The 16,153-nt window shown below is 44.0% G+C and overlaps 1 protein-coding gene across 2 annotated transcripts in view; it reads right to left on the minus strand.

Annotated features, from left to right (window-relative positions):
- LOC117412365 (rho guanine nucleotide exchange factor 3-like) overlaps positions 1-16,153 on the minus strand; it is a 133,378-nt gene that overhangs the window by 67,004 nt on the left and 50,221 nt on the right. For both annotated transcript variants that reach the window (XM_058988908.1, XM_058988912.1), the window contains one exon: positions 8,187-8,249. In XM_058988908.1, the coding sequence (XP_058844891.1) occupies positions 8,187-8,249 (63 nt within the window). The remainder of the gene's footprint in view (positions 1-8,186; positions 8,250-16,153) is intronic.

Genomic DNA, 16,153 nt, shown 5'->3' on the forward strand with positions numbered 1-16,153 from the left:
GAGGCACCTCCATGCAGAGGCTGAGGCACCTCCATGCAGAGGCTGAGGCACCTCCATGCAAAGGGTGAGGCACCTCCATGCAGAGGGTGGGACACCTCCATGCAAAGGGTGAGGCACCTCCATGCAGAGGCTGAGGCACCTCCATGCAGAGGGTGAGGCACCTCCATGCAGAGGCTGAGGCACCTCCATGCAGAGGCTGAGGCACCTCCATGCAAAGGGTGAGGCACCTCCATGCAGAGGGTGGGACACCTCCATGCAAAGGGTGAGGCACCTCCATGCAGAGGGTGGGACACCTCCATGCAAAGGGTGAGGCACCTCCATGCAGAGGGTGGGACACCTCCATGCAGAGGGTGAGGCACCTCCATGCAGAGGTTGGGACACCTCCATGTACCCCAGACTCTGACGCTCTCAATGGCTTGGATAAGCAGCTCCCTTGATATTTGTGAAGCCCTGAAGTGTGACACACAGAACAGTATATATGCAGAGATGCCAGCTGCTAAGATCGGACTGCAGCAGCTACCATACTGCACATTGCAGTGGAAATGGGACCCCCCTCCCTCTACCTTAACATCCCGGTTGGCTTGTCAGAAATACGGGGTGTCTAAGTGATACTGGTACTCATGTCTGTAAAACCATATGGCAGGACTATGCAACCCACATGGATAACTTACAAGGAAACCCAGGCAATACGCAAGAGCTGCTGTTCAGCGTATACTGTATGCGCGACTTGTATTAGTGACGGAGATACTTCAGTGATAAAGCCAGACAGAGACACTTTGTACACAGTTTATCGTTGAGCAAAATCTTCCAGTTGCTGTTGCCATCGGTCCTCTCTGCGCAGAGATTGGCAGTTTAAAAAAAAACTTCGACAAAACTAACAAGAAACATAAACAACTTAATCAGCAGCAGCTCTGTGGCACTGCAAATAGCATTCCTCCCTCATTCTTGCTATGCTACTGTGTGTATATATATATATATATATATATATATATATATATATAACACCATTGATTAATGAAGAGTAAGACCAACTTTATATTTTAATAGTTTTTTTCCCTGATCTCGTGTAAATTGAGTATTTTTTCCTTAACCACAAAAATGTCCAGATTTAGCTAAATACAAACGCGTACCACAAATTCAACATTTAAAATCAGTCTAGAAATCTTTTTTATTTATTTTTTTACACTTCGAGTGAACATTTTGACATGTTAAACCTGGGTTTCTAACAAATAAATCAGTTAATTTAAATATTTTGTTTACACTTGGCAAATCAACATTTAGCTAACATTTCTAACAAATAAATCTGTGAAAAAATACATGCAACTTAACTCTTTTTTAGTTTGTTTTGTTTAAACCTGGTGATTCAACAGTTACCTCACAGATACATCTGAAAAACATTATTGTTCAGCAATTCAATCTGAGGTTTTCACAAAATACAGTATGCACATCGGGAGTGAAGTGAACAACACGAATATAGCACGAGTACAAAAAAATACGCGATTTACAATAATCCAGGAATTTTTTTTTTTATACTTATCGGCACTTTTCATCACTGCAGTTTCACTGACACACTCGCCACTTCAAACATAATACAAGTCCTACAGTAATCGTCAACGGCTCATTTGAAAGGTAAGAACTTGGCCTAATTAGCTGTCATTTATGTATTTAATTTTTTTTTAACAGAACTGCCTCTTTAGTCAGTCACCCCCCTTAGTAACACTCCACGCCCCCCCCAGGGGGGCGCGCCCCCCAGTTTGCGCACCACTGCTCGAAGCCCAAAGCACGTGCCAAAGCAAGCACCGCTTGATCTGCCTCGAGTGCATCGCAGGCTCAACCCTCAATAGGGCTGTGCATGAATGTGCTTCCTGTCTGGCAGTGTATCTGCTTTTCAGTGAATGTTTAAGATTGTGCTGTTTTAGCAGGATTTGGCTTTCGTGTTGTGTAATTATGTTTAAAAGATTGCTTATACCCCTTTAGCAAAGCTTAGTGAACGTGCTTCATTAATTCATGTTTGTGCAGATGGGTTTTGGTTTCTACACAGTGCAGATGGGTTCTGGTGTCTACACAGTGCAGATGGGTTTTGGTTTCTACACAGTGCAGATGGGTTTTGGTGTCTACACAGTGCAGATGGGTTTTGGTTTCTACACAGTGCAGATGGGTTTTGGTTTCTACACAGTGCAGATGGGTTTTGGTTTCTACACAGTGCAGATGGGTTTTGGTTTCTACACAGTGCAGATGGGTTTTGGTTTCTACACAGTGCAGATGGGTTTTGGTGTCTACACAGTGCAGATGGGTTTTGGTGTCTACACAGTGCAGATGGGTTTTGGTGTCTACACAGTGCAGATGGGTTTTGGTGTCTACACAGTGCAGATGGGTTTTGGTGTCTACACAGTGCAGATGGGTTTTGGTTTCTACACAGTGCAGATGGGTTTTGGTTTCTACACAGTGTTTGTGGCCTGGTCCATGTACAAATACTGCAGTACCATCCAAACACTACAGTTTCCAACAGTATACAGCAGTACATGCTATAGCAAGCTGTAGTGTTTTTGAACAGTACTACAGTACTTTCTTATGAGATAGTTGCAGCGTATTCATTTTAAAATTAAAAAATAAGTAATTGTGATCCTGCAGTGCAGTTGACAGGGTGCAGGACTGCTACTCGCATTGCTGGCCAACCAGACGAATACACGAACGATATCATGCAATCCCAGTGCCGCAGACAGAGTGGCTATGGGCCACCCTCCCCCAAAAGACAAAGCCGCCGAGCTATGAGTGGTACAATGGATTAAAATGAATGAATAAACAACGTCCAAGAGCGCATTGCCAATATGAAATGATAATGAAAGAAAGCAACTGAAAACAGGGCCTGCCCCCTGGACCATGACTGCACTGAAGGACGAGCCCAGCCTCTCCAGCCTGATCGAAGGACGAGCCCAGCCTCTCCAGCCTGATCGAAGGACGAGCCCAGCCTCTCCAGCCTGATCGAAGGACGAGCCCAGCCTCTCCAGCCTGATCGAAGGACGAGCCCAGCCTCTCCAGCCTGATCGAAGGACGAGCCCAGCCTCTCCAGCCTGACCACGCACCCCGCAGACTAAAACAAACTGCTCAGCACTCAGATAAGGAAAACCCCTACTTACTTTATTTTTTTTTTAATTTCGATGGTAGGAGGAAACCTTAGGGAATCCATGGCTGAGGGTAGCCCTTCCTCCAGGCTCTAAAATGGTCATCTCCTTGTTTTGGCCTCTCCGCGTGCCTGTGCAGTGATTGAGAGGCCAAAACAAAAAGAAGCGACATGACTGCAGCCACACAGAGTTTTTATGCTGGTGCTTGGAAATGATGCGTTGTGGGCGGATTCTCCTTCCGGAAATACAACCAAGTTTACATGCCTACATGAAGCCCAGATACTGATTTACTGGCACAGTCGGATCGTATCTCTAACTCGTTGCAATGATTCACAGACAGCGTGCTCCATAAATGTGTGCTGAGTGACAGAAACGCGTGGAGGGAACTCGATGAGCAGTGCTCACTGAGGAGGATCAAGAGAATGACTCATCCATCATACAGACAGCTGTGCACACGAGCTGCAGCGACAAGACGTTTCAACTCAAGAGAACAAAATATTGAAAAAAATTACACAACATTGACTCAAAACATATAATGTTGTGTTCTTTCAGAACGCAGTGTTTTCACACACTTCTATTCCCTGTCTTCACAGAACAGTATATGTGTTCCGATCAGTGTGCTTCCCACCGTCCTGGAAGCACGCTGATCGGAAGCTGTGCTCTGGGATCATTGCTATTTATCAAAGACTTGAGACACAGGTAGGAACCGGTCAGGCTGTTGAAAATCCTATGTTATAATAGCTAATGAAATACTTTCACAAATCTAACATGTAGTTGAATTTGGGGATTTTGATTTCAGAACCTATTTCAGCTAGGGATTGACAGGGAAGTGAATGTTCCCCGCCCTGAAGTCTTGTCCAGTAGTTTATCTTGTTTTCTCCAGTTCAAGCTGTTCCTCTGTTCTCAGGAAGTGAAGGAAATGTTTTTGGGAGCAGTATCTGGCCTGTGAGTGCAGAGCTCTCTCGCAGTGCTGCAGTGTGCGAGGAGAGAGAGGGAGAGAGAGAGAGAGAGAGTGTGGACTGTGAGTGAAAAGCTCTCTCACAGGGCTGCAGTGTGCGAGGAGAGAGAGAGAGAGAGAGAGAGAGAGAGAGAGAGAGAGAGAGAGAGTGGACTGTGAGTGAAAAGCTCTCTCACAGGGCTGCAGTGCGTGAGGAGAGAGAGAGAGTGGACTGTGAGTGCAGAGCTCTCTCACAGTGCTGCAGTGTGCGAGGAAAAAGACAGAGTTGTAGAGTGCAGTGTTTGTGGCACTGTGGAACGGACAGTGCTGTCTGATTATATCACACAGTGAACGCTGCAGTTATTTTATTGTGGGGGGTTAGTATCTGCCCAGGTCTACAAACGCTCTGCTCAAGTGCAGGTTATTCTTTAATGTGGATTATACATACTAACACTAAAACAAAACATTCTGTGGTGTGGATGCTGAGCACCCGCTTATTATACCCATGGGTGCTTGAACCCCGGGGCATCACGGAGACGACACTGTGACTGGTGGGTGCTTGAGCCCCGTCCGGGGCATCACGGAGACGACACTGTGACTGGTGGGTGCTTGAGCCCCGGGGCATCACGGAGACGACACTGTGACTGGTGGGTGCTTGAGCCCCGTCCGGGGCATCACGGAGACGACACTGTGACTGGTGGGTGCTTGAGCCCCGCCCGGGGCATCATGGAGACGACACTGTGACTGGTGGGTGCTTGAGCCCCGCCCGGGGCATCACGGAGACGACACTGTGACTGGTGGGTGCTTGAGCGCCGCCCGGGGCATCATGGAGACGACACTGTGACTGGTGGGTGCTTGAGCGCCGCCCGGGGCATCACGGAGACGACACTGTGACTGGTGGGTGCTTGAGCGCCGCCCGGGGCATCACGGAGACGACACTGTGACTGGTGGGTGCTTGAGCCCCGCCCGGGGCATCACGGAGACGACACTGTGACTGGTGGGTGCTGAGCCCCGGGGCATCACGGAGACGACACTGTGACTGGTGGGTGCTTGAGCCCCGTCCGGGGCATCACGGAGACGACACTGTGACTGGTGGGTGCTTGAGCCCCGGGGCATCACGGAGACGACACTGTGACTGGTGGGTGCTTGAGCGCCGCCCGGGGCATCACGGAGACGACACTGTGACTGGTGGGTGCTTGAGCCCCGCCCGGGGCATCACGGAGACGACACTGTGACTGGTGGGTGCTTGAGCCCCGCCCGGGGCATCACGGAGACGACACTGTGACTGGTGGGTGCTTGAGCCCCGGAGCATCACGGAGACGACACTGTGACTGGTGGGTGCTTGAGCCCCGGAGCATCACGGAGACGGCAGCGCCTATGATCGGGACCGATTTTCAAAGCTGTTACTCCAAAGTGTAAACTACTGTCAATTACTCAAAATAAACACACTAACGTAGTTAAACTGCATTCAGTTAAATACCCACTGGGCTTAGTTCTAGTTGTGTAACTTTGACAGGTGTTTTTCTCCTTTTGAAATCAGCTCCAGGGTTTTTCTGTTTTATCTCTGGTACCACACTAGGCTACAGAAAGCTCTCGGTTTGCCTGCCTTACTTTTAGGTTATCTGTTTGCTTGCACTTCCTAGGTCATTTAATCTGGACAGCGAATATCTTCCTAGCCTTTCAACGCTTTGACCTCAAAGACACTTCTGAGGGGAAACAACCACTGTACCTGAAAACGCAGCGTGCAAACCGAGAGCTTTCTTTAGCTTACTTTGGTACTAATTATCATTTTATTTAAATACATGTCTGCTAAGTGTGCTTCTTTAAAAACTGCACATGCATGGCCTGCTGCCCATACAAACGGGCGTGCCCGGCAGGTGAGATTGAAGGAATCATTTCATTAGCTGGAATCGCAGTGTGGTGGTTCAGAGAGATTATGATTTCTAGGGTAGGAATTCTGGTTTTTGCTCCTAACTTGTTGCTTGCAGGGGTAGTGTGTTATAAGGGGTGTCTTGTATTTAGTGATACTCTCTGGCTCTGGAAAGAATCCTTCTTTAAACATCACGGTCTGTTTTGAATAGCTGCAGTCCTGACCATTGATAGCAATCCGCTGCCTTAGTTATTCAGTAGGATACAATCTGAAAGGAGTGATGCCAACGTGAACACAAGCAAAGCAAATCACACAGCCGACCTACACCTCAACTCACAGCTAAACCACAAGTAACCAAACATCAGTGCAGGTGGGCATGGGTTCACTGAAAGAGGTCAAATCTATAGCAATCAGCAGCCCCTATTCCCATCTGAAAGTCAATTTAACAATTAATACTAACATTCCTATCAATGATGGACTGGCATTTCAGACTTGCTAATAACATTTTCAATGAATATAAAATTATAATGTATTATATAGAGCAAGTAATAAAGCATAAACAGCATTTTCAAATGTGTCAGAAAGACGTGAAAGGTTATAACCTTGGACCCCCTTACTACCCGTTCGGGTTGAAACTGTGGTGATTTTGTATGGAAGTATATTCACAAAGCACAGTGTTGCAGGGGGAGAGGGTAACAGTTACACTGGTTTACCAGATTGATTCTGAGAGCACTATTGAGGTTATATGGAGGCTTTAAAGCTAGCCATGCAGTTTATGTTATAAGGGTGCTGCTGTGCACAGCTAGCCATACAGTTTCTGTTATCAGCACGGAGAGGGGCGTCTCTGTACTCTGTGTTTCCCCCCTGCATGCTGTGTTTCCCCCCTGTACTCTGGCAGCACCCCCCTGCACGCTGTGTTTCCCCCCTGTACTCTGGCAGCACCCCCCTGCACGCTGTGTTTCCCCCCTGCACGCTGTGTTTCCCCCCTGTACTCTGGCAGCACCCCCCTGCACGCTGTGTTTCCCCCCTGCATGCTGTGTTTCCCCCCTGCACGCTGTGTTTCCCCCCTGTACTCTGGCAGTCCCCCCTCCCTGCACTCTGTGTTTCTCTGCATTCTCCGAGGTGACATTTATGGGTTTGCCTACAAAAGGGAAGCGATTCCCATTGACTTGTGTAATCACGACCCATCAGAAGGAGCTACTGTTCTTTGCCAGGTCTCATGAAATGCAATCCCCGGAATGTGTTCTACTTTATCAGCTCTCAACTAAATAGCTGACAAGATGTTATTTGGATCTTGCTTTTCTGGAAAGGTTACAACAGTCATGAAATTCTTGGGAATGGCTACTGTGACGTGATTTGTGCGCTGCAGCCAGAGGCAGACTGCTTATGGGAGATGCGTTTCCTAACGGTAAGGGAGGGGTCCAGGGCAGCCAGCGAGGCACTGACAGGACATGGCAGAGAGGTGTAGAAATGAGGGCTTTATCTCAGTTAATCTCGGTTTTAATTGCAGATTTATTTAACATAACACCAATGCGACTACTTTATTTTTCAGGTCTCAAAACAACTGAGCACTGCCTTTTGTTTGTCGTGCTAATTTTTTACAGTCACTTTTACACTAAACAGATCATTCTGCATGTAGCTCTATCATTGGTTCAACTGTAGCATTCAGTGTTCCTGAATTTAGAAGAAGTAAAGAACTCAAATATTAAGATTAAGAAAGATGTAAAAAGCGTGATTAATCTGCATTGAAACTGTGTTACTTGACAGCCCTTGTTTAAATTGTGTTACTTGACAGCCCTTGTTTAAATTCTCTCTGTGATTCACAATGCATACCTATGCTTTACCATACTTTAACTGTGCTTTATTACACATTGCTGTGCTTTTATTGTGAGAAACTTTTATAACGGCCAGTTCACATTGTTTCAATGCAACCATGAAAGTGATGTTGAATGAATGCTGTACACCAGTGATGCTGCAAGTGGCCCCTTGGGAACAAATGTGTGGCCCCTCGACTCTAACTGAACTTGAATCTTGCTGTTCTATCTGGTTTCTACTCTCCCCAGTTTAATATTCAGCCTACAGATCTGAAGCGCCAGGGAACGCATGACTGCTGAAGGAGGGTTTGATGCAAGATGACTTTTGTAATAGGAGAGAATGCGTGACCTGAGTGTGATGTTAGGTGTGTGTGTTGTGCAGGTGTGGCCTGTGGCAGCGCTCCACACGTGTGTACTGCAGGAAGGACTCCGCTGTGTCTCACCTGGGTGTCCAGGCTGCAGAGGCTAAGGGAGTCTTCATCTCTCTTGCTCTGCTTCCGCTTCCTCTGCAAGAAAACAAGAGAGTAGACGTTCAGAATCAGACACCAGATTACAAAGAACAAGGCAGCTCACTGGAGAACACGCAGCCTTATTAACAAGACTTCTACTCAAAGAACAACACAGCTCACTGGAGAACACACAGCATTATTAACAAGACTTCTACTCAAAGAACAACACAGCTCACTGGAGAACACACAGCCTTATTAACAAGACTTCTACTCAAAGAACAACACAGCTCACTGGAGAACACACAGCCTTATTAACAAGACTTCTACTCAAAGAACAACACAGCTCACTGGAGAACATACAGCCTTATTAACAAGACTTCTACTCAAAGAACAACACAGCTCACTGGAGAACACACAGCATTATTAACAAGACTTCTACTCAAAGAACAACACAGCTCACTGGAGAACACACAGCCTTATTAACAAGACTTCTACTCAAAGAACAACACAGCTCACTGGAGAACATACAGCCTTATTAACAAGACTTCTACTCAAAGAACAACACAGCTCACTGGAGAACACACAGCATTATTCATTAACTATTTGCAAGGAAAACCATGTTATTTGTGTACATTGAGGAAGGCACCAGCTGAAACGTGTGTCTACCTGCTTTATTTATAAAATAGTTTTACCTTTAGATATTTAGTAAGCAAGGGTTCTGAGTGGAATAAAACTGGCAATAACTGGATCCATAGACATCGTCTCCCAGTCCTTGCTTTGCAGATACTATGGATTTGCAGTGCTTTTCAATGGGTTTGTTCACTCAGTGCAGTTTTAAACTCAAAAGCATTTTGTGCACATGTGAAAGAGATATTGAAGATTGACTGTTTTCCTTTTAAATCAGAAGGAAGGAGTTTACTTTACTGATATTTCAAAAGTTTGTATCTTAAAAGAAAACAGCCATGTGACAGGATTGACCGAGGTTTGAGACTCAGAGACAGTTTTAAAGTTCAAAATAAAGTTTTTAATAAACAAAAATACAAAATAAACCAGCACAAGGGCCAAACAAAAAGGTTTAAACATAAAATAAACACAAAGCAAAAAGCAAAACTTACAAAAATAAAGGTTTCCAGGCTGGGCGTTGCCTTCACTGGAACAGAAAAACACAGCACAAACAAAACACACCTTCTCCTTCCAGAACTCTCTCTACCACTCTCTCCAGCCAGGGCCTCTCCTCTGGCTTTTATCCCCTGTGGTACACTGAGCCCAATTAATCAATAATTGCTAATTAGTCAATTAGGGCTCCAGCCACATTCTCACATGTTTTCCTGGCAGGGAGGAATTTTAACCCCCTCCCTGCCAGTCCCAACCATGATCATAAAGACGGGGCAGTCCCCCGTCACAAGCCACTGATTGAAAATGCCGATGAATCGAAAGCAGCTGACCTCAGACCATTCACATTGATTGTTGGCAAACCAGTCCCATTCTTACTAGTGAGGGCACTTTGCCTTGATTGCTTCCAGACGCACACCATTAGGCTATTTATATCACAAATACCTTTTTATCGCTAGAACACTTTTGTCATTTTCATTTAATTGGATGCTAATTCAGGAGTTTGGTTCTCATCCAAATGTGGTTTATGGAAACCTTCCTAAAGACAGGGCTAAACAAATTCTAAATATATGCCTGTCCTGCTTTGTGTGTCAAGTGGTTGTCATATGGTCAAGGTAGCAAGTGTGGTTAATCCAGCAGCAACAGATATACAGAAGCAGGAGTTTCCAAATATATCACAATATTTTATTTATTAAGAAAAAACTGATCAAGAACCAAAGAAAATTAAAAAACAAACAAAAATAGTGTACACAAAAACAATTAGTGCACATGTGAAAGAGATCTTGAAGACTGATTGTTTTCCTTTCTAAATCTAAAGGAAGGAGTTTACTTTACTGATATTTACTGATGAGTTAGACTGAGACACACTGTACACTGAGCATTCCAGCTTGTACTGATGAGTTAGAGACACACTGTACACTGAGCATTCCAGCTTGTACTGATGAGTTAGAGACACACTGTACACTGAGCATTCCAGCTTGTACTGATGAGTTAGAGACACACTGTACACTGAGCATTCCAGCTTGTACTGATGAGTTAGAGACACACTGTACACTGAGCATTCCAGCTTGTACTGATGAGTTAGAGACACACTGTACACTGAGCATTCCAGCTTGTACTGATGAGTTAGAGACACACTGTACACTGAGCATTCCAGCTTGTACTGATGAGTTAGAGACACACTGTACACTGAGCATTCCAGCTTGTACTGATGAGTTAGAGACACACTGTACACTGAGCATTCCAGCTTGTGCTGATGAGTTAGACTGAAACACACTGTACACCGAGCATTCCAGCTTGTACTGATGAGTTAGAGACACACTGTACACCGAGCATTCCAGCTTGTACTGATGACTTATAGGACACACTGTACACTGAGCATTCCAGCATGTACTGATGAGTTAGAGACACACTGTACACTGAGCATTCCAGCTTGTACTGATGAGTTAGAGACACACTGTACACTGAGCATTCCAGCTTGTACTGATGAGTTAGAGACACACTGTACACTGAGCATTCCAGCTTGTACTGATGAGTTAGAGACACACTGTACACTGAGCATTCCAGCTTGTACTGATGAGTTAGAGACACACTGTACACTGAGCATTCCAGCTTGTGCTGATAAGTTAGAGACACACTGTACACTGAGCATTCCAGCTTGTGCTGATAAGTTAGAGACACACTGTACACCGAGCATTCCAGCTTGCACTGATGCTAAACACCCTTCCTGACAACAAGAGAAAGTGAAGATGAGTGATCAGAAACACAAAGAAAGCAGTGACAGTTTGAACAATCCGACCCCTGGTAAACCTGCACTGAAATAACTGATCGCAGGTCTCATCACAGCATGAATACATCTCATCTGTGAGTGTAGGGTTACTAATAGGAGTGTTCAAGCAGCTGTAGGGGTTGAACAGTGTATGCAAGAACTCCAGGCTCCTGCTCATTGTTGGTAGCTCTGAAAGCAAGGACTGGGTGCAGTGTGGGTTTTAAGCCATGGCAATATGCACCACATTGCACTATGTTTCTAATATGCAGTATTGCAATCGGAAGGCAAAATGGGTCCAACTGCTGCTGCAATGCAAAGTTTTTACCATTTGTACATGAATAGGAAAAGATCTAAAAATACAAAATGAGTGAAAACAAAAACTGCCACTAGCTGCATGCAGAAATAACTAAATTATTATTCAGAGTTGCTTATTTCTAGTTATGAAACAGTTACAACTGGTGGAAACTTTGCACTACACAGAACAGGTCTACTTCAAATTGCCCAAGGTTTCAAACAGTTCTGTACTGCAGTGCCTCGCTTGTCAATGGAAGGTCCTACTCATTGTGAAAGAAGACAGCGTGATCTCTCTGCAGCTTTGTTACTGTATGACTGTCTTCACTCCTGGTTTTCAATGAGGTTTCTTACAATGCGTTACTGTACTCTGTATTATTTGTAAAGGTCTACTGGACAGTATCCCTCTGTATTGTCCAGTAAGACAGATTCAGAATCTTTTTCCAACCCCTCCTGCATGCAGGTAAGCAGGTGACAGGCACAGCGCCACACTACAGTACCCTGTCAGTAGAAATAATGGTTCCATTGATGAGGATGACAGAATAACCAGACAAGCCCCTGACACGGTTGTTCGTTAGTGACCACAGCAGCTCTCCTTTAACCTTAATGGAGTATGATGCTCATATAACAAGTACAATGTATGGAAAAGAAAGTATGTTTAAACACAAATGAAACAGCTCAATTCCTGAATGACTTTCTTAAATCAAGCTTCACATCTGCTTTGAAACGCGATTTGATCTGGAACAGTGCGATTCTCCTAGCAATCTTACTATACCTGAACACACAGACCCCCCTGCTTACTGACAATCTTACTATACCTGAACACACAGACCCCCTGCTTACTAACAATCTTACTATACCTGAACACACAGACCCCCCTGCTTAATAACAATCTTACTATACCTGAACACAGACCCCCCTGCTTGCTAGCTATCTTAGTATAGATACTGGCCCCCTCTTCACTGACATGTGCACCAGTCCTGGCACTGACAATGAAGAATAATATGTAAGCGGATGGTACTTGGTACACCACTTCACTTATTAAAAACTGCTTGTTCAAATTCTTCTGTGTGGATTTGAAGAGGACTACTACCTATTCATGGATAGCAAGACACTAAGCAAGCAAGAAGCCCACTCGAGGGTATTCTAATAGTAGTGAAACTTGAAACACTTTCAAAATGAATGCTCTCATTTTAAACTTAATGTCAACAATCTGTAAGTCTTGTAAATGATCTAGCAGAATCTGCAGTTGTTTTTCATTCACTGTTCCACACAGGCAGGCTGTGGTTTGGCAGTTAACTAGTTAAACTGCAGCAGGTGCTGTCGTTCACACCACAGATGTTCCTGTTCTCAGTGAGAAATCTTTGAGCTCTGTAGCTACTTTATTTGAAACGCAGGGAGGCTTGTATTAATACTCCACACTCAGAAGTGGGGCTTCATATCTGAAGTGTGTGTTTTACAGAAGGCATTGCTAATCTTTTGTGTGCTTACCAATGGCATCACCTTCTGAATGTGAACAAAGAATATGTAAACTTCTCGTAACTTATTTTGAGAAAGAAACATACATAGAAACAAGGAAATACAGAAATAAAGAAAAAAGACTAGAAAAAAGGGAAGAAACAAACAAAAAGCAAAAAAGAAAGCCAGCCCACTGAAGTGCCTCGCAGTTAGTGCTCAGACCCCTGACTGTGGTGGATCTGCAGTGACAGTGAGAGGCCCTGGCTGGGGGCCTGCTCTACACATGCCCTTGAGAACACCTCTCTCTCTCCACACTGTGCAAGAGTTCACTTTCATCCCTGTCATCATGCATCTTAACAAGTACCAACTGCTGCCCTGAATTATCAGCTGACATTTCCAAACTTGTTTAGCCATGCAGCAGTCCGCAGGTCAGGTTGAGTTAGCTCTGCTGTCTGGGCCACACACCTGGTACCTCTCCACTGATTTGATGTCTGTAACTGTGATGAGTCAAAGGGATCTCGGTCTGTAATTCAGCCTCCCGACAGTAGAAGGCAGCAAACCAACTCGGGACTTCCCTTACCAAGGTCACGTGACCATGACGAAAGTCATCTTTATGAGGGGCGTCACCTATGAGAGTTTGGTGTTCCACTGACTGCAGGGGTGGGGCTTTGCATACTAAAGGGAACTTGCTACTGCGTCCGGGGATATCGTGAAGAGGACTAAGGAGTTTCCGAACCCTTCTTTTTATCATTATTCCAGCACCCCCTCCCTCACGCCATTCTTTTTTCGTTTCGTTTTATTTTATCGTGTAACAAATAATATTAATAAAACAAATTTTATTTTGTTGCACGTAAATTACTGTCTGGACATTCCATTATTACTCACACTCCTCACAGTAACACATACTGATATTCTCAGCAATATATGCTAAAGAAAGGAATGCCCTTACCAAGTCTCATCCCCACTGAATAAACAGATCTCTTGATACAGTGGAACCAGGCTTTGAGGCCATCTCACAATTAAGACTTCTTTGCAGCCCCTACTTGCTGCAGTTGACAGCTATGTATTCTGTATTCATCTGCAGCCTTTAGAAAACAACTCTGAAAACTTCAATTAGAATAGATTGAATTAAAGAAACAACATCAAGACTGATCAATAAAGTGTTAACCAGTTAAATAAACTTTTAAACAATCACAATCAATGGTTTTCATTTGCTACAAGGACTTCTATGCACCTTTGGTAGAGATGCCACCCCCTTCCATTGTGCTGGTCTGTTCACTGGTCTTTACAGTGTGGTTTACCTGCAGATTAATGCTGGTGTGACGTGTACCTCCACTACTACAAAATGATATATGACACCCCCCACCTAAAAACCATCTAGAACCCCAAACTCAATTCATCTTGAATTCTTTAGCGTTCCAAAGTGATTTGAAGTTTTGTAATAGCCTTTGCATTCTTTCATCGCAGTAATTATTGTAATAGGGAGGGTTTTCCCTCAAGCATTCCAGCATTCTATCAGTACACATCAGATACTGCTCCACAACCCCAGCAATCAGCCAGTGAAGTGTCCTTTTCATCTGCTGCCAACAGTGTCCATGCGGAGACGCGAAAAACCAACGCTTAGCCGACACGATTAAGGCTTACATCACACTCTACATGTCTTTTCTTACCGGTTAATGTTCGATTAAGGGGTCTATATAATGATCTTAACAGTGGTAATTTTTAAAATCATTGGGCCAAATATACAAAAGAGATGCGAGTTTCTGACTTGATAAATAGTTGTGCCTGCGAGTGAAATTTAAAACAGGAGCTGCAGAAAAACAATCCCAGTGCAAGTCCTCTTAAAAGTGTGAAATTAGCAAACCAGCGAAAATACTGTTGAAACCTTATTTACTCCTATCAAGAGGGAGCTCAGGGCTCACTAAGTTTTGTTCAAATGAACCTGAACTCTAGTTATTCAGAGCAGTGCGTATGTTCTACTGTATTTTGTATTGTATGTAGTAATGATACCAAGTGGAAAACAGCACCTGTATTAATCCAGAGATCACGAGTGACGGCACGTAGACCTGACATTGCTTACAGCTTTCAAACAAACCCCTATTTGTAAAGCATGTTGTTTCTGTATAAATCCCTTTAGGAATTTCTGTTTGCATCGTTAGTGTGAGTGAGGGAGCCTGCAGCACATCTGCTGGTTATATACGTCTTCTTGTCTGTTTGTATGAAAGCTTGTTCAAGATTAAAATACAACTAATCTCGTAGAAATGCTGCCGACGCATAAAACAGTCCGGTACAAAGTCAAAGGCAAATCTTCTGACAGGAATAACCCCATCGTAACTGTATAATACTAGCAGGAAACAGCACTGGGATTACATTGTAATCTGACAGGAATAACCCCATTGTAACCGGATAATACTAGCAGGAAACAGCACTCAGATTACATTGTAATCTGACAGGAATAACCCCATTGTAACTGTATAATACTAGCAGGTAACGGCACTGTGATTACACTGGGGCCTCTAATAGCGGATTTTAAAAAGTCAAAATCACAAAATAAACAAAACAACAGCTATGATAAAGAAAAGAGTTTTGGATGATAGATGCAGTGTTATTAAATGTCATGGACGATAGATGCAGTGTTATTAAATGTCACGGACGATAGATGCAGTGTTATTAAATGTCACGGACGATAGATACAGTGTTATTAAATGTCACGGACGATAGATACAGTATTATTAAATGTCACGGACGATAGATGCAGTGTTATTAAATGCTGGCTGTTAGTGATCACATGACCGTGCAGAGACTTTTACATACCCTCAATTGGGATCACTCGGTTTCACCTCGTGCCTCACAACACACCGAGGGTGCACAGTAACTGCATACAGTAACTCCTGCACGCCCTGTCCTGTTATTGATTACTTAGTATCACATAATTGCACGCTGTTCTTATTCGTTATTATTTTGTTTAAAAGCCGCTATAAGGACAGTTACACTACAATCAATTACAGTTCAATTATTTTTCTCTTGACAGATGAAACGGGTTTTTTTTGTTTGTTTTTTTGATAGACTTGCATGAAAAAGTTTTATTATTTAAAAAAGTCATTCAAACTTGAGCAAAAGTAAATCTGGGGACCACAGTAAACCAGTGCTCCGCCCCCTGTAGTGCACTGCAAGAATTGCAGTTTACATTGAACAAACACAATCTTTGTTGAAGCACGTTTACATTTAAACACTGATACTGTCAAAAATAAAACAGGTTCAGAATCGGTAGCCTTCATTAGACTTGCATTTTAAAACTCACAAAGCAAACACACGACAAATCACATCATTA

Source organism: Acipenser ruthenus, chromosome 16, assembly GCF_902713425.1.
Source record: "Acipenser ruthenus chromosome 16, fAciRut3.2 maternal haplotype, whole genome shotgun sequence".
NCBI classification, from domain to species: Eukaryota; Metazoa; Chordata; class Actinopteri; order Acipenseriformes; family Acipenseridae; genus Acipenser; species Acipenser ruthenus.